Source organism: Struthio camelus, chromosome 5, assembly GCF_040807025.1.
Source record: "Struthio camelus isolate bStrCam1 chromosome 5, bStrCam1.hap1, whole genome shotgun sequence".
NCBI lineage: Eukaryota > Metazoa > Chordata > Aves > Struthioniformes > Struthionidae > Struthio > Struthio camelus.
In genome coordinates, this window is record NC_090946.1 from 7,893,554 (window position 1) to 7,920,769 (window position 27,216).

General features: G+C 57.8%; 2 protein-coding genes across 27 annotated transcripts in view; one reads left to right on the forward strand and one right to left on the reverse strand.

Annotated features, from left to right (window-relative positions):
* The first annotated feature begins 533 nt into the window (after positions 1 to 533).
* On the forward strand, positions 534 to 8,692 carry SYT12 (synaptotagmin 12). Of its 15 annotated transcripts, XM_068944563.1 has the most exons (10): positions 555 to 1,830; positions 1,974 to 2,091; positions 3,221 to 3,337; positions 4,659 to 4,723; positions 5,642 to 5,835; positions 5,982 to 6,374; positions 6,531 to 6,746; positions 6,860 to 6,980; positions 7,084 to 7,217; positions 7,390 to 7,563. In XM_068944563.1, the coding sequence occupies exons 1-10, from the start codon at positions 1,674 to 1,676 to the stop codon at positions 7,561 to 7,563; spliced, it is 1,689 nt and encodes a 562-aa protein (XP_068800664.1). In that variant the 5' UTR covers positions 555 to 1,673. The 15 variants fall into 15 exon arrangements, with proteins under 15 accessions (XP_068800655.1, XP_068800652.1, XP_068800656.1 ...); XM_068944554.1 differs by having other exon boundaries at positions 534 to 1,830; positions 5,982 to 6,746; positions 7,113 to 7,217; positions 7,357 to 8,692; XM_068944555.1 differs by having other exon boundaries at positions 539 to 1,830; positions 5,982 to 6,746; positions 7,113 to 7,217; positions 7,390 to 8,422.
* IGHMBP2 (immunoglobulin mu DNA binding protein 2) overlaps positions 8,307 to 27,216 on the reverse strand; it is a 44,288-nt gene continuing 25,378 nt past the window's right edge. Inside the window, exons 9-17 of one of the 12 annotated variants that reach the window (XR_011141264.1) lie at positions 21,760 to 21,942; positions 16,491 to 16,609; positions 15,367 to 15,461; positions 14,815 to 14,938; positions 11,795 to 12,625; positions 11,115 to 11,293; positions 10,253 to 10,381; positions 9,026 to 9,851; positions 8,748 to 8,887 (exon numbers count right to left, since the gene is read on the reverse strand). Coding sequence is in view for 6 of the 12 variants with exons in the window: in XM_068944544.1 (XP_068800645.1) it covers positions 10,115 to 10,381; positions 11,115 to 11,293; positions 11,795 to 12,625; positions 14,815 to 14,938; positions 15,367 to 15,461; positions 16,491 to 16,609; positions 21,760 to 21,942 (1,798 nt within the window). In the remaining 6 variants the exon portion in view is untranslated. The other 11 variants (XR_011141263.1, XR_011141268.1, XR_011141266.1 and 8 more) reach the window with 11 other exon arrangements.

A 27,216-nucleotide genomic window follows, 5' to 3' on the forward strand; every position in this document is an offset into this window, starting at 1 on the left:
GGATGGCTGTGGGGCATCATTTCTGGTAACGTGGCTCCCTTGACTTCCTTCAGCAGGCTTTGGTGGTCCTGAGAGCGAGGGATTGGGGTTAGCCTGGGCCGGTGTACTATTAGCTGAACTACGCGGCGCTCATCTGTTGCGGTCCTTAAAAAGGCTTGTTTATCAGTCTGGGTCGTCTCGATGCTGTTAATTATCTCCACAGTTATCTAAGGCCTGACCCAAACACAAGGGTGGTAATAAACTTGCACCATCTGTTAGCAATATGAAATTGAAGTTTAATAGGTTGGGTGGCATCTGGATGTTACTGAAGGTGGGTAAGCCTTTAGATGCCAAACTCGGACCTCTCAGAGGTTACCAAAACTCGGCCAGACCAAATTCTACTTGAAACAGCTTTCTGTAGATCAGCTGCATTTATGGCTGAGATCTAACCAAAGCAAACTTTTCCTCTCTGCAGATCCAATGAGCTCTTTCCATAGACACTGTGAAATTAAGGCATTTTCCTCTGCCCCCGCAGACTCTGGAGGGTGCTCGTGCTCGCACCGAGCATCCGGTTCTGGTGGAACCGGAGCAGCTCTGAGAAACTGCTGTTTTTCAAGGCAACCGTCTTGGGCAGGAAGCCGCTTTGCGAAGAGCAAAGGCAATGCACAGATGGCCAGCGTGGAGCTTGCAGTGAGCGAGCCTTGCGCTGGCCCACAAGAGGGTGCTGGTGGCCTGGGCTGACTCGCAGAGGGACAGGCTGCCGAAACCCCTTGGGGGAAGGTGCCTAGTCTGTAATATCTATTTTAATTTAGTTGGGAAACTGAGGAATAAAGCCATGCCCAGCTCTTTCTCCAATTGGTTTTTATTTGTTTAGAGAAGGGGCTGCGCTTTGGGAGACCCAGGGTCCCGCATCTGCCGGGAGATACTCTTGGAGAGGACCTTCGGCTGCAGAATGAGGCTCCTCTCCCGCCCACGCAGCATTTCTGGGCAAGGGCGAACGACCCTCTGAACACACAGGGCTCTTCTCTGGATCTCCCCCCGGGATCGCTGCAACGAGAGGTCCTAGATGTAACGGGTTTTCCTGGGAGTTAAGGAGCGTCGCCCATGCTGCGTGGCCAGCTGAGACAGTCTTTGCTCGGGGGGAATGTTTTTACCTCCCCCCCCCGCCATTGCAATTATTCTGTTCCTCCCTAAGTCAAGCAAAGGGAAACTCTTGCAGTTTGAAATTACTTCTTCCTTCTGTTTGCTCAGTTGGAAACTTCCTCTTGCGAAGAAGAGTGGGAATAAATCAAATTATATGAAGATGTTCCCGTTCATACGGGAAGGGCTTCCCACAAGAAAAGCTGGTTTGTTGACTGGCCTCGGAGAGAGACACTTGGTTCGGTTTAACTGAAACCTATTTCTAATCCCCTTAAGCTAAACTGGCACTTTCCAGGCTTCTCTCGTGCAGGTTTGCGCTAGGAAACCTCATCGAAGCTGTGGAACTGCTGCCTGCCCTTCGAGATAGGCAGGTAGCTGAAAACACCTTGAGGCTGAAGAAGGAAAGGTCTCCATCCCCATCGCAGTGAACGCACGCGTAGGAGAGGTTCTGCCGCTTACCGCTTTGCGCGTTTGTGCCGGGATGAGGCAGAGGCACCAACGGACGCAGAGTTTTGGGTCTCCGAACTGCTGAAAGTGCTTTTGGGGAGAAGCCAATGCCGCTCGGAGAAGAGGTTCAGCCTCGTGCTGCATTGAGGGAAGTGAGAATTGATGGATGGATGTTTGTTACGAACAGAGAGCGCCAAGACCTTGCCCGGAGACAGCCCGGGTTACCCCGAGGACCCCAAGCGCTAGCGTCTGGTCCGCTGGGAGGTGGGCTGGGCGAGGAGGCAGGACGGGGGGGGGGGGTGTTCCCTTTCCTGCAGCCATGCGGAGGACGAGCAGCCTGGACGCCTGCAGCAGAGAGAGATGAGGGTCTGAACGCTCAGCTTGCCGGTAATGATTTTAACCTGCAGGTCCTGAAGAGCGGTACGGAGGAGAGCAGCGCCCGTACTCCCTTGGGAGGGAAGAGGAGGGGACGGCGGGGGGCGAAGCGGAGACGTGGCATGCAGGGTCGCCGGGTGGCCCTCCCAGGTGGGTGCAGCGGAGCAGGAGGAGGGAAGGGGCGGCAGGAGACCAGAGGATGCTGCCGGGGTGAAGGGGTCCCAGGGCAGGTGGGAGCGCAGCACCCGCAGGGAGCTGTTCCTGCGGGAGCCCCGGGGAGACGCAGCGGATGGCGCGGAGCGGGTGCCCGCCGCAGAGGGCGGCGGATGGGGTCGGTTAGGGATTTCCCTCCGGCTCCCAAAGCCTAAACAGAAGCAGCGAAGGTACCGCCAAGGGGCTCACTTCAGCCCCCCGGCTGCCCGACGAGCCGGGACGCGGTGGGTCCTCGGGGCCTGGCTGCTGGCCGGGAGACCCGGCTTCCCTGGGTCCCGCGGTGGGGGGCTCGCTCCCCCGCTGCCCAGAGCCCCCCTCCGCTCCGGTAGCTCGGCGGCTCTCCGCACGGGAAACTGGCAGCCGTCCCTGCCAAAAAGAAATATCTGCGTGGTTTTTTTTCCCCCGGGAGCCAGCAGCTTTGCTCCTCACTTGTGTTATTATTATTATTATTATTATTATTTATTTAGTAACTTCCTAAGGAAAGTTGCCAGGATGCTGTGAGCGGGTCTCGCAGCTTGGGGAGGAAAGGCAGAGCGAGAGCTGCCTGCGCCCCCGCTCCCCCGTTAGCTCCCGGCCGCTCGCTCGCGGAGGGAGAGGGAAGCAGCGGCCGCCTCCGCCGTCCCCGGGGCCGTCTCCTCGGCGCTTTGCCCGAGGGTTTGCTCCGGGCTAAAGCAAACGCTTGAAAGCCGCTTTGAGGCCAGGGGTGGGGGGAAGCCGGGACGTTTGCTCTCCCCCGGCGGGAGCAGAGGCCGCCGAACTCGTTGCACCGATGAGGCAGGGCCTCCCTGCAACCGGGGCTCGGAGGAGACGGAAACCAAACCTGGCGGCTCTTTCCCAAACGGCCGAGCGCCTCCCGCTCAGCCCGTCCTCGCCCGCCGGATTGCGGGCGGCTGCTCTCGCGCCGGAGCTAACCCCGAAGCCGCCGGGAAAATTCGGAGGCGGTAGGAAGCCGCCGCACGGTCACTCCTTTCCCTGCCCTTTCTTTTTTTTTTTTTTTTTTCCCCCCCTTCCTTCTCCCCCCCCCCCCACCTCCACCTCCCTTCGCTCCTTCTCTCCGGCAGCGCAGAAATTGCCGCATCTCTCGGCCCGCTCCCGCCGGAGCAGAGGCGCTGCTGCCGCCACTCGGCTCGTGCCCCGCAGCCCCCCCCCGGGGCATTTCCCTCCGCCTCTGCCACCCGCGCAGGTAAAAAGCCGGCGATACCCGCCGGGCTTGGCCGCGGCCTCCGCAGTCCCTCGGCGGCGCCGGTTTCGATGCCCGGGCTTTCTCGGGGATTTTGGGGGGGGGGGGGGGGGGAACCTGCTGGAGTCGCCGCTGGTTTCCCTAGAGCTCAGCTGAGTGCAAAGCTTGGCAAGGGGAGGGAGCGTTTTTAGGAGGGACGGAGACAGCTCTTGCCGAAAACGCCTTTCTTTTCGTATCCCCCCCACCCTGCAAATACTGCAAAAAAAAAAAAAAAAAAAAGAAAAAAAGCCTCTTATTTAGGCAAGGTAATTCTTCAAGCCAAAAAAAAAAAAGGGGGGGGGGCCTGTTTTGGGAAACGCCGGGACGCGCTGTCGTGCCGTCGCTGTGCAGATAGGGGCCTCTCTGCTCACTTCCCGCTTTGGCTCGGTCCACACGTGTACTGAGTTTAGTCCAGCCTCGGGCTAAAGCGTCTGAGCGCTGCTCGCGGGGGTTTGTGCCTGAGAAAGGAGGCTGGGGGCGAGCCGGCGTTTCTGAGCCGCGTCGCGGTCTCGTTACCCTCTTGGCTGAGCTGGCAGCTCCGTCGCGGTCAAAACCCCGCTCCGGCAATCACGCGGGTAAACCGTATAGCACGTGTAACGTTTACGAAGGGCGAACTGCGTTGGCCTTATAGCAGGGGCTTCCTGCCGCCCCGGGCTCGTGTTTAGCGATACGAAGCGCTGGAAGCCGATTTCCGCCTCTGCCTGTTAAACCCCAAGTCGGGACGGCCTCGGCGCCCCGTCAAACCCGGGCCCTGGGGGCTAGGCGGGACGCGTGCGTCGGCTCTCCCCCCTCCCCAAAACGGCGCGGCTTCCTGACCGCCCCCCGTTGCGGAGCAAAGCGGCAGAGCGACGCGGCCCCCCCAGGTGCTGCGCAAATCAGTGCTGCTCACTCTGTGCCGGGCGCCCGGGCGCAGGGCGAGCGGGACAGGTGGGGGCTGCCGGCCCCCGGGGGCGCCTTGGGTCCGCTCCTCGAGCGGTCGGGGCAGCTCGGCTCGGAGAGGTACCCGGAGCACCTCCGCGCGTGTCCGGGTTGGATAAATCCACCTGCGGCGTCGTGCCGTGCCTTGGGCACGACCCGCCTCGGGCTAGCGGGTTCCTCGCCTTCGGGATCGGGTTTGTGGCGCGTCCCACCCAGAAATCGCATCGGGCGAAGGCGAGCCGGCTCTTCCGAGCAACAGCGAAAAAAGGGCAAAGACTTAAAAAAACAAAACAAAACAAAAAAAAGAAGTAAAGCCGAAAGTGGCTCTTCCTTGCCCTTGTCCCTACCTGTTCTCTGCGCGTCGCAGGCTGTCCCAGGAGCGGAGCGCGCCGGCCATGGAGGGTGGTCACGTCGGCAGATACCGCTTGAGCGGTGAGTACGACTGGCAAGAAAAGAAAAAACCCAACCCCCCACCGTATAATTTCTTGGGCAAAACCCAAACAGGGCTTTAACCCGCGAGGGTGGGAACGGGACCCAGGCGTCCTGGCCGCCGGCGTCCCTGCCCTAGCCCGGGCCGGATAACGCTTCCGCGAGGCCTCCTCCCCGCTGCCCCGAGCCTCCCAGCTCTTAGGGAGGGCTGGCGGCGTCCGATCCTGCCGGATCTCCGCGGTCGGTGCGGGGCAGCGCTCAGTAACAAGAGGATTCATTTATTCATTTATTTATTTATTTCCCCCCCCTCCTTGCTTTTTTGTCGCGCTGAGCGATCGGTGCCGCTTTAATCGCTGCCGGGAGGGAGGCTGGTGCAATGCAGCGCCGACTGCTCAGCGCACCGCTCCCGGGCTGCTGCGTCCTCCCCGGCGCGCGGCCGGGAGCGCCGGCTTTCTCCTCTCTCCCGTCGCGTGGTCGCAGCCCCAGGAAGCTCGCTCATTCATTCATTCATTCGTTTACTTTCCCTGTCCCTGAATTTGCATGGTGAGACCAAGCGGCAGGCGACCGTCTCCCCGCCACGGCCAAAGCAGCGCGGTTTTTCTTTTTCTTTTTTTTTTTTTTCTCGCGGCCGCGGGGGTGCCCCAAGGTGGGTTCCCGGAGCAGCGGGACGGCCCCCGGCTCGGGAAACGAGTGAGACGGCCGACGGCTCGCTCCGGACGCCGGGAAAATCGGAGCAGCTCCCGCTCGGCCCGTCCCCAGCGCCCCGGGAGCCGGCGTGGGAACGTGGAGAGGAGTGGGACGCTGTGATTTGCCTCCCACCCCGTTCCCATCGCATCCCGGCCGCTCCGGCTTAGAGAGCGGTTTCAATGCGGGCTGGGGGGAAGGTAGCAGCTCGCCCACGTCCACCCCTTCCTCCCGCAGCGGCCGGCAGCCCGCCGCACTGGGAAATCGGCCTGTACGCGGCCGGCGCCCTCGCCCTGCTGGGAATAGCCGCGCTGAACCTGTGGAAGCTGTGGCGCTCGGCGAGCTACCCGGCGCCCTCGCCCTTCCCCAACTACGACTACAGATACCTGGAGCAAAAATACGGCGCGGCGTACTCGGAGGTCAAACACAAGGTAGCAGCCGCGCTCTCGGCTCCTTTTTTTTTTTTTTTTTTTTTTCTTTTTTGGCCCCCCTCCCCATCCCATCCCGGCACCTTGCGACGTCGGAGCGGTAGGAAGCCGAATCCCCAGGTGCAAAATAACCCTCCCGGATGGCGCAGCGCGGAGCCGCCGCCGGTTCCCGCAGGGCGACGGAGAAGCCGGCGCCGGCCGCCCGGGCCAACCTGAAGGCCGCCGACACCTTGGAGAGCATTAACGAACTGGGCGGCTTGGAGCTGATGAGCCGGGAGCTGGGGCTGGCGCCCGACGGCGCCTTGAGGAAATCGGTGTCGGCCGACTCGCTGAACTCCGTCTCGTCCATCGGGAACAACTTCGGGCAGGACGGCACGGTGGGCCAGGTGGAGGTGAGCCTGGAGTACGCCGGGCGCTCGCACGCCCTGCGCGTGGCGCTGCTGCAGGGCAAGGACCTGCTGGACAAGGCCGACGTCCGCTTCGAGTCCTGCTTCGTGCGCATCAGCCTGCTGCCGGACGAGCAGATCGTCGGCATCTCGCGGGTGAGTGGCGCGGGTGGTCCGCCTCCGGCGGCTCGGCATCCCGGAGGACGCTCCGGGAGCGTCTTCGCGACCGGCGGGAGGTTCAGCCGCGACGTCCATCCCGCCGCGGGTCCTCCGGGCTTCTTCGCTCCCAACCGCTTCACTCGCCTCGGGCAGATTCAGAGGAGCGCCTACTCGGTGTGCTTCGACGAGCGCTTCTCCATCCCGCTGGACCCGGCGGCGCTGGAGGAGGACAGCCTGCGCTTCTCCGTCTTCGGCATCGACGAGGACGAGAGGAACGTCAGCACCGGCGTGGCCGAGCTGAAGCTCTCCGACCTGGACCTGCCCGCGCGGCCCTTCAACGCCTGGCTCTACCTGCAGGATGTGAACAAGGTGCGCGCGGGGCCGCTGGCTCCCACGGGGAAAATCCTATTTTTTTTTAATATATATATATAATTTTTTTTTCCTCCTCCCTCGCAATCTTTACTCGGCCCCCGCCGCCGCAGGCGGTGGACTCGGTGGGCGACATCCTGCTCTCCCTGAGCTACCTGCCCACGGCCGAGCGCCTGACGGTGGTGGTGGTCAAGGCCAAAAACCTCGTGTGGACCAACGGCAAGGGCACCGCAGGTGAGGCGCGGGCGCCGCCGCCCGGGCCGGGCGCCCATCCTGCCCAGCCCCTCTTGCCTTTTTTGTTTTTTTTTTTTTTGTTTTTTGTCTCCCCTCCTCCCAGATCCCTTCGTCAAGGTGTACCTGCTGCAGGACGGGAGGAAGATCAGCAAGAAGAAGACGGCGGTGAAGAGAGACGACCCGAACCCCGTCTTCAACGAGGCCATGATCTTCTCGGTGCCGGCCATCGTGCTGCAGGTCAGCCCGGCGCCGGGCCGTTCCCCGGCGGTCGCGTTGGCGTGCGTTCGGGCCGGCGGCGGGGGATATATTTGCGCCGGGGTGGGCGGGTGCCATGATGAGGTTTGGGGGCCGCTTTTCCCGCCGCCTCGGGGCGAAGAGGCGCCAGCGGCCCGCCGGCGACGTCTTGCAGGAGCTGTCGCTGCGGGTGACGGTGGCGGAGTGCGGCGAGGACGGCCGAGCCGACAACACGGGCCACGTGCTCATCGGCCCGGCGGCCAGCGGCATGGGCATCACCCACTGGAACCAGATGTTGGCCACGCTGAGGAAGCCCGTGTCCATGTGGCACCCGGTCCGGCGCAACTAGGCGCCCGGCGGCGGCCAACCCGCGGGGCCGCGTCGGCAGCTCAGCGAGGCGCCGGGGCCAAAGGCAGCGCGCTTCCCCGGAGCCCGTCGGAGCCCGTCGGATGCCGGCGGTGGGGGGAAAACAGAGAGAGATGTTGGGCAACGCGGCGCGGTTTCTCTTGGGCGCGGGCTGGCTTTGGTCCGCTTTACCGGCGCGGAAGCGTTGCGGGGGCCAACAAGGAAAACGGGACAAATAACGCTGGGAAAAGAGGAGGAAAAAAAAAAAAAAAAAGGCTGGATCTGTTTGGGTTTTTTTGTTCCTCCCCCCGGCTTTCCAGCTTTTTTCCGATCCTGCTAAATCTCTGTTTTTCTCTCGGCCGCCCGGGGCGGGAGCAGAGCCGCGGGGACGAGAGGCCGGACGAAAGCAGGGTTATCGACGGCCCGAGCGCCGCGTGGGTTTGTGCCTTGGCCGGGCGCAGGGGAGCCGGGGCCGACGTGGCCGCCGAGGAAGCAGGCGAGGTGGGGGGGGACAAAAAAGAAGCATGAACGAGCCCTTTCTCATCGCGTGAAACGGCGCGCGCGTGCCCACGCTCCGTCCTTCGCCTGCGCAGCGGCCGTCTCTCTTCCCTGGGTCTTAAACGGGAGACGGAGCCGTCGCCGGAGTTACGTTTCCCAAAGGCGAGAGGGTTTCTCAGCTGCTCGCGCGCCCGCTGCCCGCAGCCGTTCGTCTCACCGCGGCACAGAGAAACGTCGCGGTGGCAGCCGCTTGCGCCAAGTGCTTTAATAGCCGCCTTTATTGTCATTCTCCGGCCTCCCTGCCTCCCTCTCTTACCTTGTCAATAAAAATAACCCGGCTCAATAAAGCTGCTCGCCTTCCTCCAGCGCCGCTCTGGCCTTTAGAGCGGCCCAGCGCCGGTTCACGCGGCAGTTTTACGGTGCGCTGGCTCCGAGCGCTCGGCCGTGCCCCAGGAGAGCTCCCCTTTTTCCCTCTCCGCCTCGGCGTGCTCCTGTAGCCTGAAGAGCATCTTTGCTTTCTCTAGTCTGACCTGCGATCTCAAGTCAAAAACAACCAACCCGACAAACAAACTTGTTTTTCGTTGTCAGAGGACAAAGAGGGAGGGAGGGGGAAAAAAAAAATCTTAAGTTCTTCATTTCTCTTTGTCTTTCTTCTTGCTCTTTCGCTGGCTGCTCAGCTCGTTAAGCTTTTTGTCCAGGCGCCTCTGCAGATGGGCTCTCTTGGCTGGGTCCAGGGCCTTGTCCTTGGCGCCGCCGCCGGGGTAGAGCACCCCTTCCCTGCTGAGCCTCTGCCGCGCGTGGCCCTTGGCCTTCTCCCCGCACCCGTGAACCTGCCGGAGAGAGAAGGGACAGCGGCGTCGGGCGCGAAACGGGGCCGAGCAGCAGCCCTCGCTTAGGTGGGAATAAGCCGAATAAGGTGGGAATAAGCCTGGGAATAAGTAGGCCCAGAGCCTGGAGCTCCTCCTTACCCGTTCCTGAGCAGCCGTCTGCTTTGCGCCCCGTTGAAAACATCTGCTAATTTACAGTTCCTCTACCAGGAAACAAAACACCGAGGTACCTTCTTTCCTCGCAAGAAGGTACGTAGCATATAACTCGTCCCTTTCGGACGGTTTAAGTGGCTCCTTCCCAAAAGTTGAAACGTTTGGGAGGCACCTGCGCTATTCGAGGTAACAGCTGGATCGCCTACGACTGAGCAAGAGAGCTGCAAACGGGTCTGAGCTCCCGTTTCCTGACGCCCTCGGTTAGTACAGCGTCGTGCTACGACGCTGGAGAAAAAAGGAGCGAAACAGCAAAGACCCTTTCAGCTGCCTCTTTCGCGTATTCAGGGCCGTCTGCCGTACGGGAACAGGAGAAGCTCCGCGCTTTTAATTCTGCGCGGGACGACCTTTTCCAAGACCAGGCTGCGCTGAAGCACAGGCTCTTTTCAAGGCCGTCCCATCTTTTTAATTTCCTCCACTCGGAGGATTTCACAATCGTTTGCCAAGGCAAGGACGACACCCTCTTAAATCCCCTCGCCCAGGTTTCAGTTAGGGATCTTGCCAAGCGTGTCCCTTCCGGTCAGTCCATCCCAAGCTCATCCGACGTTTTTCCCTGACCCAGGCAGCTCTGAGGATCACGGACGGTTGTTTCAGTGACATGATAAAACATGACTGTTCCTGTTAGTGTCGCTGGAGCGGTTTGCAAACGCTAGAAAATAGCTGGGCCCGGTGCTGGGCGCAGAGGTCTTAGCCAGAACTGGGGTTTCTGAGCCTACCTCGAAAGCAGCAGGAGCTGTTCCAGCTCCTTCCAGAGCCGCTTTGGGAAAAAAAAAACAAAACCAAAATAAATAGGCAATTAGGAAAGCGCTGAAGCACAAGTTAAAACAGCGTTCGACGGGGCTTGCGGGGGCTGAACGGGACGGGAAGGGGCTCAGCAGCCGGGCGCTGCTCGAGGGCTGCAGCAGCGCTTGCCCAACGCGGCCCTTCGGCAGGCGGAGGCTCCGGCCCCTCCGAAAGGGGTTTCCGTGCGTGTGTGTGTGTGCGTGTGTGGCTTCCCCCCTCCTCGGGTTGGGGGGGGTGTCAAGGTGGGGAGGAGCTCGCAGGCTGTTCCCCCTGCCTTGATGTCAAGGGCTGAGATTGAAAAAGCAAGTTTAAAAACAAACAAACAAAAAAAAAACCAAAACAACCCTGCCGGAAGCGGATCGCCTCCTTTCCTACTGTTTCCCGCGGGAATCCTCGCCGCAGTTCACCGGGGAGAGGCGACGCTGCAGGAACTAAACGTGCATCCCGACTGGCTCGCGAACCACCGTAACCCGCAACCGTTCTTTGCCATGGAAACACGTAGCGCTTGACGAGGGGAAAACCTACGCTGAGGATTTATAGGGCCGGCTCGCTCAACATCAGACGAGAGCGAGGAGGCCTCGTAGGAGTTAAAGCTGAGGTTTTTCCCCCGGCCTGGCTGTGCAGACGAGCAGCTGGCTAAGAGCAGCCAGGGAGAAGAAGCTGGCGCAACGGCCCGGCCCAACGCTATGCCGCGGATGCTGCAGGGCTGCTCGCGCTGCTCGAGGGTCCTGCCCGGCGAGAGCGCGGGAGGCTGAGCGCCTGCCGGCGGGCGCGGAGGGGAGCTAAGGCCAAGGCCGCGCAGCGCGGAGCAAGGCAGCTCCCTCCAAGGCAGCGAGGCGCTGGAGGAAACGCCGAAACGCCCGCGGCGCTCGGCCGCCTGCAGGCTCAAAGCCTCGGCTCGTCTCGCGCCGCGGAGGGAATCAGCCCGGGGGAGCTGCCAAGCGGCCGGCCTCCCTCGAGCCGCTGCCTGAAGCCCCTGCTGCTTCGTTCCTCCCCTCTGCCTCACTTCGTCTGCGCGACCCAGGTGCGAGAGCCCAACGGCGCGGAGGAGGAGAGGAGAAAGCCAAAGCCGGCGGGCAGAGCTCACGCTTGGCAGCCCTTTCTGGCGGCGGCGGCGCCACCAAAACCTCGGCCAGAGGCGGTTCTGCTTCAGGCTCCTCTCGCTGCGCGGGGAACGTTCCCCCCCCCCCGTTAGCCCCGTGCCGCACGCCCAGCAAGGACCCGTGCCCAGGCGTACCTCCGGGATGTGATGGCTGAGGCAGTAGCGCCTGCTGCAGTGGAGGCAAAGCTGCCCCAGGGTCGTAACGCCGGCCTGGCAGCGGGCGAAGCCGCAGGCGTTGTCTGCTTTAACGGCAGCGGAGATCAGAGCGTCGATGTCCTCTTCGGAGGCTGCGCTGGCTGCTCCGGTTTGCTTTCCTAGGGGGAGGGCAGGACAAGAGCGTCAGGCGTTTAAACCGTTCGCGTCAACAGGAACGGAGGCGAAAACCGAACAACCCCGAGTCAGAGCCCCGAGCGGCGAGAAGAGGGATTTGCCACGTGCAGCGACGGGTCGGGGGGGGGGTCCCAGCCCCTGAATTCACGGGCGAGAACAGATCTCCCGAGAGCTGGCAGCCTCCCACCGACCTCCCACCGCTCGCTTCCTGGGAAGACGCTGCCCAGCGTCGGTCTTCAGGCTAAAGAAATGAGCTTCCAAGCATCCAAACCCCCTCTCCTCCGCTCCCCGACCCCGAACGCCGGGGCCAGCGGACGCGCGCTCCCGCCGCTTCTCACGCCCGGCCCGTCTCTGTCCCGACAAGCATCGGAGACCCTTCCCAGAGCCTCATCCCACGCGCCACGAGGCAACAGCGTGAGCATCGAGGGCAACGGCCGCTCAAGCAAGGCCGTTACTTGCACCGGTTAAAAAAGGGCAGCACCTACCCTTGGCTTCGCTTTTGTCTTTCTTCCCGCCGGCGGGCCGAGGGCCGGCACCCGGCTCCCGCTCCTTCCTCGCCTTCGCCTCCCGTCTGGCCTGCTCCCTCTGCGCTCTCTCCAGGTGCAGGGATTTGAGGTCCACCTTCCCCGAGGCCTCGCTGCTCCCCTCTTTCTCAGCAGGGCCAGGAGTCTCCCCGCCGGCGCCTCGCGGCCGACCAAGGGGAAGCTGCTTGCCGGGGGTCGCAGCCGCGGGCAGCAGCGAAGGGCCGGCGGGCTCTCTCTTGCGGACGCTGATGTATCGCTCCCTCCCTTCGCCGGTGCTCACGTGCTGCAGCCCGCGCTCCTCGGCCATCAGGTGGACCAGCAGGCGTTCGTGTGAATTGAGGGACGGAGGGAAAGCCAACTGCGGCTCGCTGCTCTCCAGGAAGGCCACCAGCATGGCCTCGAGTTTGTCTGCGGCATCTTTCGGCCCCGGGCTCTCTGCTCCAGGGTGGCTCGGGGAGGAACGTGCTTCTGGCTTTGGAGGAGCTGGTTGGGAGGCCGCTGCGTTGCGTTTCCTCGCCGGAGGCGGCTGCGGTTTGGGCCCGGAGGCGGCGGGGAGCTTTGCCTCCTCCCGTGGCTCGCTGCGGCCCTCGTGAGAGTAGTTCTCCGGCACGAGGTTGTCGAGGTACTCGAAGGCCGTGCGCACCTCCCCGTGCTGGCCGAAGTAATCCACGAGGCGCTTCAGAAAGGCTTGGTTGCTGACCGTGCGGGAGTCGCAGATAACAGCCACGTGGCGCCGGGCACGGGTCACCGCTACGTTGATCCGCCGGTCTTCGGCGAGAAAGCCCACTTCGCCTGGAAGAAGCAAACCGAGAGGATCCTCGGGGTTACTGGGCACGGCGCGGTGGCCTTCTGCAGACGCAGAGGCTCAGGACCAACAGTGGGCGCAGGACCGAGCCCGGGTCTTGACTTGGCCCAGACGATTGAGCTGTCGCTCGGCCTACAGCTGGCGCTCAGCAGCGCTTGGGCTCTGGCCCTTGCCCCCGACGCACGCCATGACCTCGATCCTTCTAACCTTCGTTTCACCACCTGCAAACCAGGACTAGGCGTCCCCGCTTAGCTCCCAGCGTCGGGGAAGGCACGGCTTGCCCCCAAAGCACACGGGGGAGAGAAGTATTTTACGGCTCCTCATGCCTGGGCGGCCCGTGGCACGAGATCGGCTTGGGCCCTGGGAGCAAGCGACCACGAAGCCACGGGGAGGCTCACCTTGCAAGAGAAGAGGAAGCGCAGGTAGAAAAATACCCCCCCCCCGCCCCACGCAACCCTCTCCCCTGCTTTCCACACGCTCGGGGTTAAAAATAACAGCCGTGTAGGCAGCTCGGCGAGGTTTGTCTCTGCTCCCTGGCTACTTTCTCAAAGAAGAGCAGTAAGAGCTGGCAAACGCCAAGATGACTCAGTGAGGCTCAGCGAGCAAGAAGGGGAGCGTGGGCGGCCCGCGAGCTTCCAGCTCCTGGGGATAAAGAGGCCAAGAGGGAAGGAATTAACGTCTCGGCCGACGCGGCGACCAGTCTGGTTCGCCTGGGGCTGAGCAACCAAGTTTGCGCTGTCTGCAAGGAGCGAAGGGTGGGTGATCGGCCCTCAGCAGCTCAGGGAACGATGTCTAGTTCCTCTGATGCGATGTCTCCTGACCGCAGGGGCAAGTCCAGCTCCTGCGAGCCGAGCAGCGGGGCTCCTGTTGGAAATGGCTGCAGAGGGGCAAGGTGCCCGGGGTGGGAGGGTGGGTGGCCCCCCCTCTAAGCTGAGGAACGTGATGGCAAAAACGTACGGGTGTCTCCAAAGGGTTTAAGAGGGTGCTAACACCATCCCTCGGGTCCTAGGTGGACCACAGCTGCGCCCAGACACCACGGGAAGCTGCCTCACGCCGTCAGCAAAGCGAGCGATCCCTGCATCGAATCCGAGCGTCGTCTGCTCGCCGTCTGTGGGAACGGGGCGGGGGGGGGGGGGGGACACACGTGCCTTCGCGGAGGCCAGCAGATCCCGCTCAGCCACCCAGCAAAGGTGAGGTGAGTCGCTCCTGACTAGTCTTAACCCTGTCCCCGCCTCCATCCTCCTCCCCGCACCGCTTTTCTTGCTTCAGGCTTTCTTTAAAACAAAAAAACACCAAAAACCCACTCCTTCCCCGCATCCTTTCCCCGGTTTTCGTTCGAGACATCAGGGCTCCCCCTCCCCACGCACGCGCACGGTGTCCCGTCTTTAACGGCGTTAGCAGCGTAGACGGCGCCGCAAGCGATGCGTCTCGTTGCGGGTTTTAAAAGGGCAGCGAACCGTGCACGGGAGAGGGGTGGCTCACGGTGCGACCCCACCGGCTCCGCACGTGCCCTTCCGCTCCAGCCGGCTGACCCGAAACCCTTCGCCACGGGCTCCACCAAAGGAGCCTTCAGCCTTGAGGGCAGGAGCTTTTTTTTCCAGCTGTTCGCTTTCACGGCAGCCACCGACAGGAAAGAACTCGACTTTCTGCTCTAGGTTTGGCTCCCAGAAGAAGCATTTTCTATGTATGACTTGCAATGGCAGCTGCCGCTCTCTTTGGGGAAGTGGCCCAAAATAGGCTCCAAATCCAAGAAATGAGCCCCAAAGTCCCACCTTCTGCAGGAAGCGCGTGGCACTCTAGTAAACGCAGCGCTAACCTGACGTTTGCCAACCTTAGGACCCCAATTCAAATAACTTTTGAGACCTCAACGGCCAGGAAACCTTCATATTAAGCAGCGCTGGCTTCCTTTTTACCTGCTTCCTAGCGTGGGAGCCTTCCTCTGCAATCATGACAGCAAATGTATTAGTTAAAAAAATAACAAAAAAAAAAAAAGAAGACAAAAGGAAAGGTCTTTCTGCTAAAGTTGTTCAGAGCAAAGTGCCAGTGAATTGCAACCGTTAAGAGTTGCAATTAAACCCCAGCATTTAGCAACATGACGAGTGACCTTTTAACGATCACCCACCTCCTATTTCCTTTCTATTTTCCACAGACTAACTGTTGAGCAGTGACTTCTCACCCTTCCTGTTGGATCTCACGAACGAGAGGACCACCGCCTCTTTCTCTCTTCCCTGGAAACCATCAACTGATTTAATTTCCAGCTCCGGGTACCTGTGGCAAAGGTGCTCTCTTAGCATGTCCACCTGAAAAAACAAGCGTGTGATATATAGCCTTTAAAGGAAAGCGCGAAGTGAAAAGGATTAAAGTGGCGCTATGCTGGAAAAAGTCCCTTCCTCTCACGCGGATTGGGGCTCACCCCTCCCAAAAGGCAAGTGTTGGCTCCTGAGGGGGGGGGAAACGGAAAACAGCTGCCTCCTGACGCCGTCTCTGATACCACATCCCTCCGCGGCCTCGAGCGGCTTAACGTTTGAGAAGTTGGCCACACATTGATCAAAAAGCTCGGCTCCGCTGACTTCCACCAGGAAGAGCCTGGAGACCCTGTGGAGATGGTTTGCTCTGGCCCCCGGAGACGCCAAGGTTTGGATCCATCCCCCCCCCCCACACACACACTGGGTGTCTACTCGGTGTGCGGGGGGAAGGACAGGGGGTGCCTGGAGGGGGATCACCTCACCTGGAGGTTGTAGGGAGCTACAACGGCAACGTCTCGGGCCTTCACGCCGGCTTCCACCAAAGCTTGGATGTGCAACCCGGCCAGCTGCACCTCGCCTAGGGCACAAAGCAGATGGGAGCAGGGAAGCGGCGGGATCAGGCTGGCAGGCGGAGGCGACCGCTCGCACGAGGCGGGTTGCTGCCACCCTCTCCGGAAACAGCCTCTCCGGAGATGGGCTGCTTCTCGTCAAGCCGGGGCACAGGGAATCCCAGGGGACGTCCCTGTGTTATTGCCCGCGGCGCACGCAAGCGCTGGATGCCTTCAGCAAGGGAAGGAAGGCTAAGGCGACTCCTGCCCGTGGTCCGGCAGGCGTCGAGAAGCCAGAGTAAATCTAGACGAGCTAGTGGCATCCTCGAACAGAAAATCACAAGCACCCAGCCTGCTGCGGGAGCAAGGACAGGAAGGAGGCAGCGTCACCGTTTTCAGCGCAACTTCTCCTGCTCGTGCTTTGCGAGAACGGCTGTGGAGCCTGACGTTCAACTCAATCCCCACAACGAAATCTATTTTTCAAGCCAGAAAAACGACAGGAAACGCGGTGTCTTGAGAGGGAAAGGGCAGGGTGAGAAGATTCACGGAGAAAAGCCACGTAAGGCTTTATAAAAGGAGCGGAGGACCAGTTCGTGCAGGAGGCAACTCTGAGCCACACCTACAGCCTCTCTAAAACGGGCTTGCGCAGCGTCTGTCCCTCCGCCAGGGATATTATCTGCCCTGCCAACCTGTGTAAGACAAGACACCCGTCGCAGGGATCCTCCACCCTGGCCTGGTCCACAGCTCTCGGGATGCAGAGAGACCTCCTCCGTGGGGGAAGGAGGCGGCGGACGTGGCCACCCGCACGCTGTCATCGCTGCCCCGGGAGCCGCTCGGCTCCGGCTCAGAGTCCTTTGAGCTACGGCGGCTGCGGGATTTCGGGAGGAAACGATTCCTTGAAAGAGCAAAGCTCCCCAGGGAGCCCACCTGGACCCTGCTCCTCTGCTACCTGCTCGGGGCGGGGGGGATTATTTCAGCTGGCGCCGCGGCCAGCCCGCGGGAGGCCGAAGACCTCGGGCCATCGATTCCTGCCAACAAAATTGTCCAAACGACGTTACCTGGGTTCCCTTTGGACTGCTCGTCTTCCTCTTCCAGCTCAAACAGGCCGCAGCCGGCGGTGTCTATCAGCAATAAGGGAATCGCAGTCTCTTCCGTAGCCGTGACGCCCGGCAGGTCCCTGCGCAAGAGATTTGGGACAGGGGCAGTTAACCACACTGAAAGAACAGCGAAGGGCTGATCGGGCATCCCGCCAACACAGCGAGGACAGAGGGAAAAACGCAGCTCTGTATTGCTGCCTAGGGACAAGGCTAAACCACCTCGAAGCGTGAAGCGAAGAGCTGCCGGCCCCGGGGTGGCTCACGCAGACCAGCCGGCAGCGCCGAGGGCATCCTCGCCGGCAGGACGTTATACAGCCCGGTCGTTACGAACCGCGGCCGTTCCCCAAGCAAGGGTACGGGTACGTGGGTGTCCGTGTCTCGCTTAAATGGCCTCAAGCAGGAAAGAGATGCAAACCCGAGGGGGATGCGGCAGCTGCTTTCTGTTTGCAAGGTGCGAGGGGGAGACGGCGCCTGCAGTATGAGCAGAGATTTGGCAGCGGTGCTACCGGGCAGGAGAAGAAAGCGCAGCACAGGGAACTACAGAGGAATTGGGTTTTTCACATCACTTCTACACCCGAAGGGGCTGTATTCCCCCCCCCCCCCAAAAAAAAAAAATCCCATATTTTAACACGGATGGCGCTAACAGGGCAAGGCTGAAGGAGCAGACGAGGGCAGGCTGGGGGTTACGGCAGCAGCACGAGGCCCCAGCCCAGACCGGCCCGCTGCTGCGCTTCTTGGAGCGGCGCGGCACGTACCCGTCAGGGAGAGCTGTGGCTCCCAAGGGTCTGCAAGTAAACACAGCGAGCAGGCAAAAAGAAGAATTAGCCCCAAATGACAATCAGGGAAGTAAAGGCACAACCCTAGCTTTCGCAGCATTTGGAGGAACCGCAGGTTTCCGGCTCAAGACGTGATCCCGGCCGCTGTCTCTTGTCTCCAGGACTGCTGGCGCTGCAGGTCTGCTCCTCCGCATTTGTATGCCACCGCCTGCCTTTGCCTCCAGCGACCTCTGAACGTTTCTCGCTCCATCGACAACAACAGACTCCTCTGACTGAAACTCATTTTTCTTCTGTCTGAAGCTACCCGTGCTGTAACGCACGGCTGGGAAAGCATGGGGACCAGCGCAGCTACAACGGGGAGCCAAAGCCCCTGCAAAAGAGCCCAGGATGCATCTTCTTCATCCTAGAGCAAAGCAGGGCAGAGGCAGGTCCTGAGCCCGTGGGAAGACTCTTCTCCTAGCTCTTGGGACCGGCTGGTGATCGAATTTGAACGGACACACGAGGTACCTTCCTCACTTCCACGGACTGCAGGGACCAGCCATCAACTTTCCTCTCCACAGATCCCCTCTGGAGCAGGGCCACCTCCGGTTGCACACTGGCGCTACTCTCCCCTGCGGAGAGTAAGATGCGTTTCTCTCTCTTTGCAATACAAATCTTAATAGGTTTCCCATTTCTTTAATACCTGTCCTGCTTGCTGTCCCGTCACAGGCCACCTCTGTGCAGACTGGAGGCTTTGAAAAAAAGCCAAATTCTCCATGGAGATAATCCTGATTCTTTGCCCGCTCGTGGTGGCCACAGAAAGCCCTTGCAGCCTCTCTCGGTGCCGGGAAGAATCCCAGCCACAGGAGCATTGCTTCGGAGGAGTAATTATCTACATAAATCTTTCAGGGCAGAGAATTCATGCTCATTTAAGGCAGAGAGACTGCAGCAGAACAGGCTGTTATCTTGAAGAAAAGCTCTCCAACGCTTTGCTAACCCTTGGGGACGAGGAGGAAAGGCAGTTCTCTCAACTGCTGCAAACCGCTGCAGGCATGGATTTTTGTTCCAGGAGAGATTCTTGCTCCGTAATCACAAATCATGCTGTCGTTGCAGCCAGACGCTGGATCCAAGCTCAAAGTGCTGCCCCAGGGCACCCGGGGACCCCGCGCCTCCTCTGGGATTGCAGCTGGCTCCTTTTTACATCACGGCCAAGGGATATTCTGGCTTCTGAGCGTCTTCCAGGGCATGTGCTGTTCGGGGCGGGGGGGGGGGGTTCCCCCATGTTCCCCGCTCAGTGAGGGGATGTTAGCACCAAAAAAAAGTGCAAAGACACAAGGGACACCCGACACATTACTTTGATTAAAAACTGAGAGCGGAAACCACTCGTGATTTTTTCAAACCACTTTCTCAGGGCAATGAGTCACAACTTTCGAACGCGGAAAACACTGCTTGCAGCCTCCTCAACTTAAGTCTGGAGATGTGTGGGGACTTCTGAGGTGCTAGGCCACCTCTTTCAGAAAGAAGGGAGATTTGGGGAGAAGGACTTTGCCCCCTTGGAAATACTCTGCCCTTGAAAAGATGCCACAGGACACCAGAGTTTCCCTTTTGGACAAAACACAAATCTATTTATCAGAAAACTCTGTTAATTCTAGGTGGGTATTCCCTCAAGTTTGGCTGCCATCAGCGCTAATTCTTTCTGCTGGGGAGGGATGCCTACAAGCAGATACCAGCAGGTTGTCCACCGTTGTGGTGACCTGGAGAGATCAGTAACTGAGCCCCAAGGATCTCCTCGTTCACGGTGGATGAAGAGACTCTTGGGGATGGGAAGCTGGCTCTAGCAAGCGACAGTCTCCGAGTAGACCCAGAATACTCCTGGCTCCTGCCTTCTTTAAAAGTTAATTTTTTTAAGTACAAAGGCTGCAACTGATGCTGGAAGACTCCCTAGGAGATCACAGACCAAGCAGCCCTGACTGCCTCCAAGGTCAGAGCAGAAGACGGTCAGGAATACAAAGTCCTTCAGAGCAGAACTGTAATTCTTTCAAAGACCAGTACTTATGCTTTTTCAGGTAGAGGCGATGAGACTTAAATCAACAACGCTGTTCAGAGAAAGGTTGCTGTGGGAGCTCAGCCTTGCTATTAGGCACTGGGGATGCTACCCAGGTTAGTCATTATGAGTGCAGGCACCCAGGAGCCAGGCTTTAAAAGTTCAGCTGCACTGAAAACTCCCTGCCACCGTTTTTTTAGCTCAAGGTATTTTTACAAGTATAACAAACAATGCATGGACCTCCTCCCAGCCTTATGTCTCAAAACTTGGACATCCTTCTCAAACTTTCACCTCTCTCCAAAAGTGGCCCCAAGGTCCTTGTAAAGCCAGTGCTTGAATATAACCCTATGGACTGGCTTTGCCAGTGCTGGAGCTATGGCAGGGATTATGGCTGGGATCACTACAGGGCTCCTCCTTTACAAAGCCTCTCTGAAGTCTACATCCAGTCAGATGTTCCTCCAGAGAAAGACCTCTGAACGCATTCAGCAGAGACGGAAATCCTCTTCCTCACACCGGGCCAGGCTTTGGGACTGTCCATGTTCCTTGGCCATCACCCGCCAGCCCTCGGGAAGGATACAAGAAAAAGTTGCAAACCCAGCGTTTGCGTGCCAAATGCTGTGGCTGCATTTGCAGCTGCAGGCCAAGCTCTGACTGCTTTTTAGGCTGAGCAAGCGGGCACTCTCCAGCCTTCGCTAGGGTGCTTCTGCTCAAGACGGCTTTTCTTAGGACTGCCAGCGAGCGAAACCTATTTACTTCTTGCTCGGGAATGGGACTGCGCAAATCATTTGGCTTAACCCACCACCAGGCGTGAGATGGTCATGACTATCATAAAAGGATCTGCACCACCAACTTAAATGTAAGAACATAGTCTAATATCAAGCCCCTGCATTACCTGGTCTTCTGCAGAAGCACTGAAATTATGTATGGTCTTGCATGTGAACTGCTGTATTCATGTGATATATCAGCAGGGCTGTGGACTAGCAGATTTGATTGCAGGTTCAGATACCACCGTTTGCAGGATAAGGCCCTGAGCAGGCAACTAAGCTGCACCGTGGGCTGGGAAAAAAGTGGGACACTCATTCCTCCATCAACTATAAAAATAAACCAGCTCATTAGAATAACAAAGTCTGCTAAGTTCAACTTTTCGATTAGCTTCCAATTTTAATGGTTTCAAACCGTTTTGCCTGGGACTCTTCATCAGTTATTATTTTTAAATTACAAAATTAAACGGAAAAATAAGCATGGCAAGCAACAAGATCAATTCCAGTCCTGGAATTAGTCCATATGGCTAAAATATTGCTGAATGAGGCTCGCCCACCTCAGCTGAGCTCCTGCCGGCACAGCTGAACTCCCAGAAGGAAGTCTTGTCCACCCACATCTATAGAACGCAACGCACACCTTCATATAGAAATATATGTACACGTCCACATATAAACCAAGATGGAAGCCTGCATTGCTTCACCAACGCAAGTTGGGCTGAAGACCTGATAGTCCTGAAGCCATGATATAGAGCAGAAATCCTCCTGCTGGCTGCCATGGAGGGTCTGTCTCACGTACAGAGCTCTCCTTTTCTGTCTGGGCATAGGTTCCTGTCTCGTGGCATTGTCCACAGACGGGATTATTTTGAAATGAGCACGACAGGCTGGCCTCTCGCTGTTTCCATCCAAAACAGGAGCCGCTACGAAAATGGAGAGAGTCTAGGGGAGTATCAGTTTGTTGAACTCTTCAATACTCACATTAAAAAAAGCATTGCTAAAAATACAGAGGCACCATGCAGACAAGCGCTGCGATATTTTGTGCTTCTCCGAGTCCAACAGCGAGAATTAATGTTTTCCCCATCCGCCTCTCAGAACGGCGCTGACTGCAGTTTTAAAAAGCACCGATTGCTGCCAGTGACAGCATGCGTCGGCAAACGCCGGCCTGTCCCAGGATGCAGTGGAAATGAAATGCTAGTCGCTTCCTTTGAATTACCGATAGAAAAGGTAAACCGCTGCAGACAAGAAACGGATCTGATGCCGTCAGACTTGCCTCAGGCGCTGAGCGATAAGCAATAGCAATAAGCTACAGCAATAAGACTCCGCAAGCGAGAAGGGGGATGTAGCTTTCTAACGGCACGACTTTGATGTTGATTTTGGGGCCAAAGATGGGCTACACGATGGCCCGTGTAAGCACTTTGTTTATCATACCAAAGGAGTAAACAGAAGATAACCCTGTATGGCATCTTGTTGCATAAGAAACAGGACCACAACCCAAATCAACGTTCCCCCAATGAAATAAGGCCTGAATCAGAAATGTTATTGCAGGAGGATCCTGCAGGGCCAGGAGGAACGGAAAACTCCATCATGGGGGATATGGACAAGCTCCACATACGCTCGGGAGAAAAAGACATCTCTGCGCAGATACACCAGTGAAAAGCGAGCCACTTACTTACTTGAGCAAATGCTGGGCTACCGCCGGGTGGGCGGTAAGCCGGCCGCCGTACATCTCCGAGGAAGCCCACTGCATGATGGCCCGGTGCATGCGGTACTGCACCGTCAGCATCCTCGTAGCCTTCTCCCCGTACCTCTCTATGAGACGCTCCATCAGGCTGAGTGACAGGCCCTTGGCAGCAGCCCTGCAGGGAGAAAAAAAAAACGAGTCAGGAGCCGAGCGTAGATGTCTGTTCTTAAACGAAGAGCTAAGATATGAACTTAACCCTCTCCGGCGCTAGAGAATCAATAAGCATCTCCTCGCTAGGGATACAGCTGCCACGGCAGCGCTGCCCCTGGAGTTGAATGCGATGCTGAAAGTGCCGACGCTGCTAAGCAGCAACGCTATCAGGGCACCTGCGCTACCTATTCTGTACGCTGCTGAGCTCCCTTGGGTGGCTCTGGCCCCCTTGACTGCACCGCTGCTGGGACGGTGTTACTTGCCTGGCCTTTCCGCTCCGTTTTACTCAGTCCCTTACCGACGGGCGCAGAGGGAGCAGGAGAAGGCTGCAGGGTCCCCAGCGTTATTGCTCCGCATAGGCTCCACAGCAGGGTGAGGACCTTCAGGGACAGAGTTCTGCCTTGCACGGCAGGGCAAGGCTTGACTACGTCAGGGCAGAGAGATGCCTGCTTCCCTTTCCCGTGGGGAAACGCCTAGGGGTAGCATCGCTGTATCGCAGGAGATGCGGATGGTATCAGCCATCCCCAGATCTAATAACGCCGGGAGCCGTCGCTTCTCGCCCCCAGATCGCCTCAGCATGGCTGGAAGAAGACGAGTGATGGAAGCTCAAGATACCACCTCACCGAAACAGCTCCAGAACAAAACCTTCTAACCCCAGAAGCTCATGCCCGTAACATCCTCGTAGGAGGGTCCTGATACAGTCACATTTCTCATAACAGGCCCTGGACACCGAACCTGCCAGCGGAGCGGCATCCGAATCGCCTAATGCAGTATTATCGGAGCTCAACCCCACTTACTTCTTAAAATGTTTGGGGTCAACGCAGCCCGACCGTGCTAGCGGTTCATCAAGACGCTCGACGCTAAAGCTTCTCACTACTCCTTGGCAACTCACCCGAGACTAACGCGCTAACGCATGCCAGGGCTTATTGCTTTATTACCCCATTAAGAAAACCAACGCTCCATCACTTGGGGCAAAGGTCCTCCGCTTGTTTCTGTGACACAAATTAATACAATTCCTAGTGAAATAAGCCCTCCAGGAGCCTAATTGCCTTCTCCTTGCCATGCAGAAAGGGTTTGGTAGGAGTGTCGCGTCCTTCCAAGAAGGAAGCGCCGCAGGCGTCCCTGTGCTCTGATTGTCGATTTTGAGCATTTCAGACCACAATTTTTCCTTTTCATCCTGCGCGCGCAGCGCCTTGTACAAGGCTGCGGTTCGCGGCGAGCGGTTCCGCTTGCTCCCAGAGCACTGTGAGCAAGCGTGACAATGATGAAACGATGCAGGCGAACAGCTAGGGAAAATGATTTCCTCGGAGGCTAAGGGGCACAGCACGCATCCAATTACTGCCGTAGGGAAGCATTACATTAGTACACGGAAGCGCGGCGAGCGTCTCGTTTGCCGCGCTGGCCAGGTCTGTCATGTTAACAACAGGGCACTTGGTAAATATAACAAGAGGCCGCAAATTCATTAAAACGGCAGAAGAGAAAAGCGAGGGTAGATCTTCCCGAGGAGAAGACGCCGCATCTGATTAGCCGACCTCCTTGCTAAATGGCAGAACGCAGTACCCGCAACAAAAGGCTCGTAAACTGGGAACGATCCCAAGCTCCACGTGGAGCAGGAGCTCGGAGATAGGGCTGCCTTTTCAAAGGCTCTTCCAACATAATGACCGGTCAACAACACGGGCAGCCACGCAAGTTGGGAGAAGGGCCGCTCGGCGTCGCACTACTATGCTGCGCTACTGAACAGATGTTTCCAGCTGTGCGGTACCTTCGACTGCTGACCGAGAACCACGCGAAGATGGACCACCAGGCTCTTCTCATCTCCAGCAATCATGTTTGCTCCAGCAATCATGTTTGCTCCTGCCACGGCATGGGTGTACTTAGACGGGTATTCATGCTCCCAGCTGAGGGTACGGGAGAAGAGGGGACTAGGTGGAGCGCGGCCGGAGCGAGGGGAAGAGCAGGGTGCAGGGCTGGGATCTGGCTCCGCTTATCTGGATTTAGCTTTCCTCTTTGCAGGCTCACACCCGACCGGGAAGTCACTGGTAGCCTGATCCTCCCAGCTCTGTCCCATGGGGCTCTCGGAAAGGCAGGCTGGACCTCAAAGGCAAGGAGGGAAGGAAGCGGTTTTAATAGGGAGAGTTTGTCCGCCACGTTAATCACGTCAGGCAAGTCAAGCGAGGAGCGTGCGGTCCCCAACCAGGAGCTGGGGCACGGCTCGGGGGAGCAATATGAAAAAAAAATAAATGCTGTCAAAGGCTCAAAGGGATTCGGCAAGGCAAAGAGCCTTTGCCACCCGAAAGGTCTCTCCCCTTTGCTTTTGTCCTTTACTCTCCTGCCTTGGCTTGTAAGTTCTTACAAACCCAGGATCAAATCTAAAACTGGTTTTACGCAGAACTGGCAGCAGAAACCTGGTGAGGTTTTTTTTTAACATCAAATGATAAACATGCTGAAATATTTCTCCTAAGGATATATCATAAAGCATGGGGGGGCATTAAAACACAGCAGGCCTTGGAAACAATACCCTTCTGTACGCTAACAGCAGCGTTTCTACTGCAGGGATCTACGTGAGGATATATGTTGAATTAATAATGAGGATATTAAACTGCTTGCAATATTTCACCTGTTAATAAATTTCCTATTATTTTGCAGCACAATTAATTCCTACAGCAGTCAATTCCTACGCCAACAAAATCCCAGAGCCAAAGCTTTTAAGCCTCAATTGCTTTAGGGCAGTGAAGCTGGGAGGGGAGGTTGGACAGACAGAATCACGCTCCTAACGCTCAGGAATTTTCTCCTCTAAAGTAAAGCTAGGAAAGCTAAAGCCACCCAAGCAAGCCCCCGGCAGCTAGTCTGCCCTGCTAACCTGAATTCACCCTGGCTCATGCATAAGAGGAGGCTGCGCTTTGCCTGGATCCACCTTCCTGTGGGCACCAGCACCGCAGAAGTACGAGGCCCCTCTGCTGCCGGCTGCGCTGTAGAGGTAAGGTGTCACCGTGGAGCCTTTGGAGGAAAAGTCTGCAAATCGACAGGGGTACGTGTAGCCAAGCGCAACCAAATATTTCAAGCGCTCTTGTGCCCGCTGTGCTGTGAAACGTCCTTTTCGGGCTGGGTGCGAGGAGTCAGTCCGCCGCGTAGGTGTCGAGAGTCATTACCGGGCGAACAAGTGGGAAATTTCCCATTGAGCGATGGAGCCGTACCTTGGGTCGTGCTAAATCTTGTTTTAATTATTCATTGGAGAGCTGCTCTCCTCCCTACGACACAGAAAGAGACGTTGGCTGGGCTCGCACTTCCACTGCACATCACCCAACGCGGACAGCCGCGTCAAGAGCAGGGATGGCACTGTGTCAGGCTACCTCAAGAGCTCTTAATGTCAAAAACACGCTGAGGCTGTTGCGGGCATGCCAAGTATTAGCTACCCTGTGCTTTGTGCCCCGGCCTTTGGTGTTCTGGTAGAGTAGTTTAAGAGGTCTCACAAACGGAGGTGAAGCACTAAGTGAGGCTGTGCAGGACACCTCCTTTCTCTGGATGTCGCCTTTGTAAATCCTTGCAAATACATATCAACAACCTCTTGGCAGATATGAGGGAAGAAGGTAGCTTGTTACTTCCGTCCGTGGGGGCTACCAAAGAAAACTAAGGGCTGGTATTTGCTACACAGTGACGGAGTGAAAGCAAATTTGTTTGGACCTGACACGCAAAGCATCAAACTCCTAGGCACAGAGGACTGGCACGGGGATTGCAGATAACAGTGATGGAGGAGGCATCCTGCTGCCAAACAGGCCCGCTAGAGATGCCCAGGCTCCTCTAAGAAACAAGTCGAGACCAAGGGGTCTGATGATCATCTACAGATATCTGAAGAGTGTAAAAACAAATAAACCGGAGCCCTGACATGGAGACAGAACAATTAGGATGACAGAGAAAGACTGAATGAGGACTAAAATGAAAACAAGGAGAACAAATGCTCCTGCCAGACAGCAGAAAGCGTCCTGATGTTGAGATGCGCTCTGGGACGGGGCCAAAACCCAGCGGGAGGCTTGAAGGTGCTGTCGGTGAGCTTGGGAGAGGACTGCTGAGAGGGGAACGGTCTCAGGCTGGTGTTCACTGTAGCTGGGAGCTCTTTCTGGAGAAACACAGCCAGCACGGACAAGGTCTAGGTAAAGGTACTGTAAGGTGTGCATGGGGCAGCCACCGACCTGATAATCTATGAAAACCAGGAGGCGAAATTGTTTCTCGGGAACACAACGCAATAATGATGGGCAGGGAGTTTCATCGACGGTGGCAGGGCAGGGGAGGGGACAGCTTCAGGTGTTATGTTTTCCTACCTTTCTCACCAGGTTTCAGGTCACACTGCTGGCCTGCGCTGGCCACACAGGGCCCCTTCACTTAGGGAGGGCTCAGCTCAGCTGGTTGCAAAACCTCTGCTCACGTCTCAGCCCTTTACTGCTCTTCATCCAGAGCCAAAAGGCAGGCAGGTCAAAGGGAAAGGGAGAAGCATCCTTTGGCCCCTCACCAAAACTGCCTCAAGGGGAAAAAGCGTTGCAAAACTCACCCTACAAATGCCGAGTGCAGGGAGGAAAAAGCAAACAATAAAAAGGCAGCAATAGCTCCGCGGCACCCATTAGATCGGCGGATAGCATTGCAGACAGGGCCTGGCTCCCAGAGCTGAATACAAGCCGCGGGGAAGCCTGTTTGCGTGATTGCACTTGCAGTATCACACCTATAAAGTGTAACGGCATTCCTGTTTAATAAAGGCTTCCCACTTAAGCAGGACCGGCTTCATATCTCACAGTAGCAGACGATCCTTCTGGCAGCCCAGATTCCTCCCGGCTAACTTTAGACCCTTCACTGAGGTCCCAAAAATAGGAGTCCACCCACTCCAGGTCTGCTGTCATCAATGGAGGAAGAGAGGACGGTAGGCGGGAGGGTTTGACTTGTTCCCAGGGTGAATCATCCCTTGGAAATGCTCGTCTCTTCCCATTAACCAGGAGGGGAGCTGGCCGGCGATTCGGCTCCTGAATTAGATCTCTGGAAATACTTAACACCATGTAGGTAGGAAGAATCTGCCTTCGTGTCTCATCTCGCGGACTGCAGAGACCGTGAGCGCGCAGGGGGCCTGTGCTGCAAAGAGTAAAAGTGTGATAGGCGCCGTGTTCGATAAAGCAAATGCTTTTACTCGTGCGGCAATTAAACAATACCAGAGTTCAGATTTGTAAAGAAAAGAGCTAATAGTGTTTCAAGGAGTTTA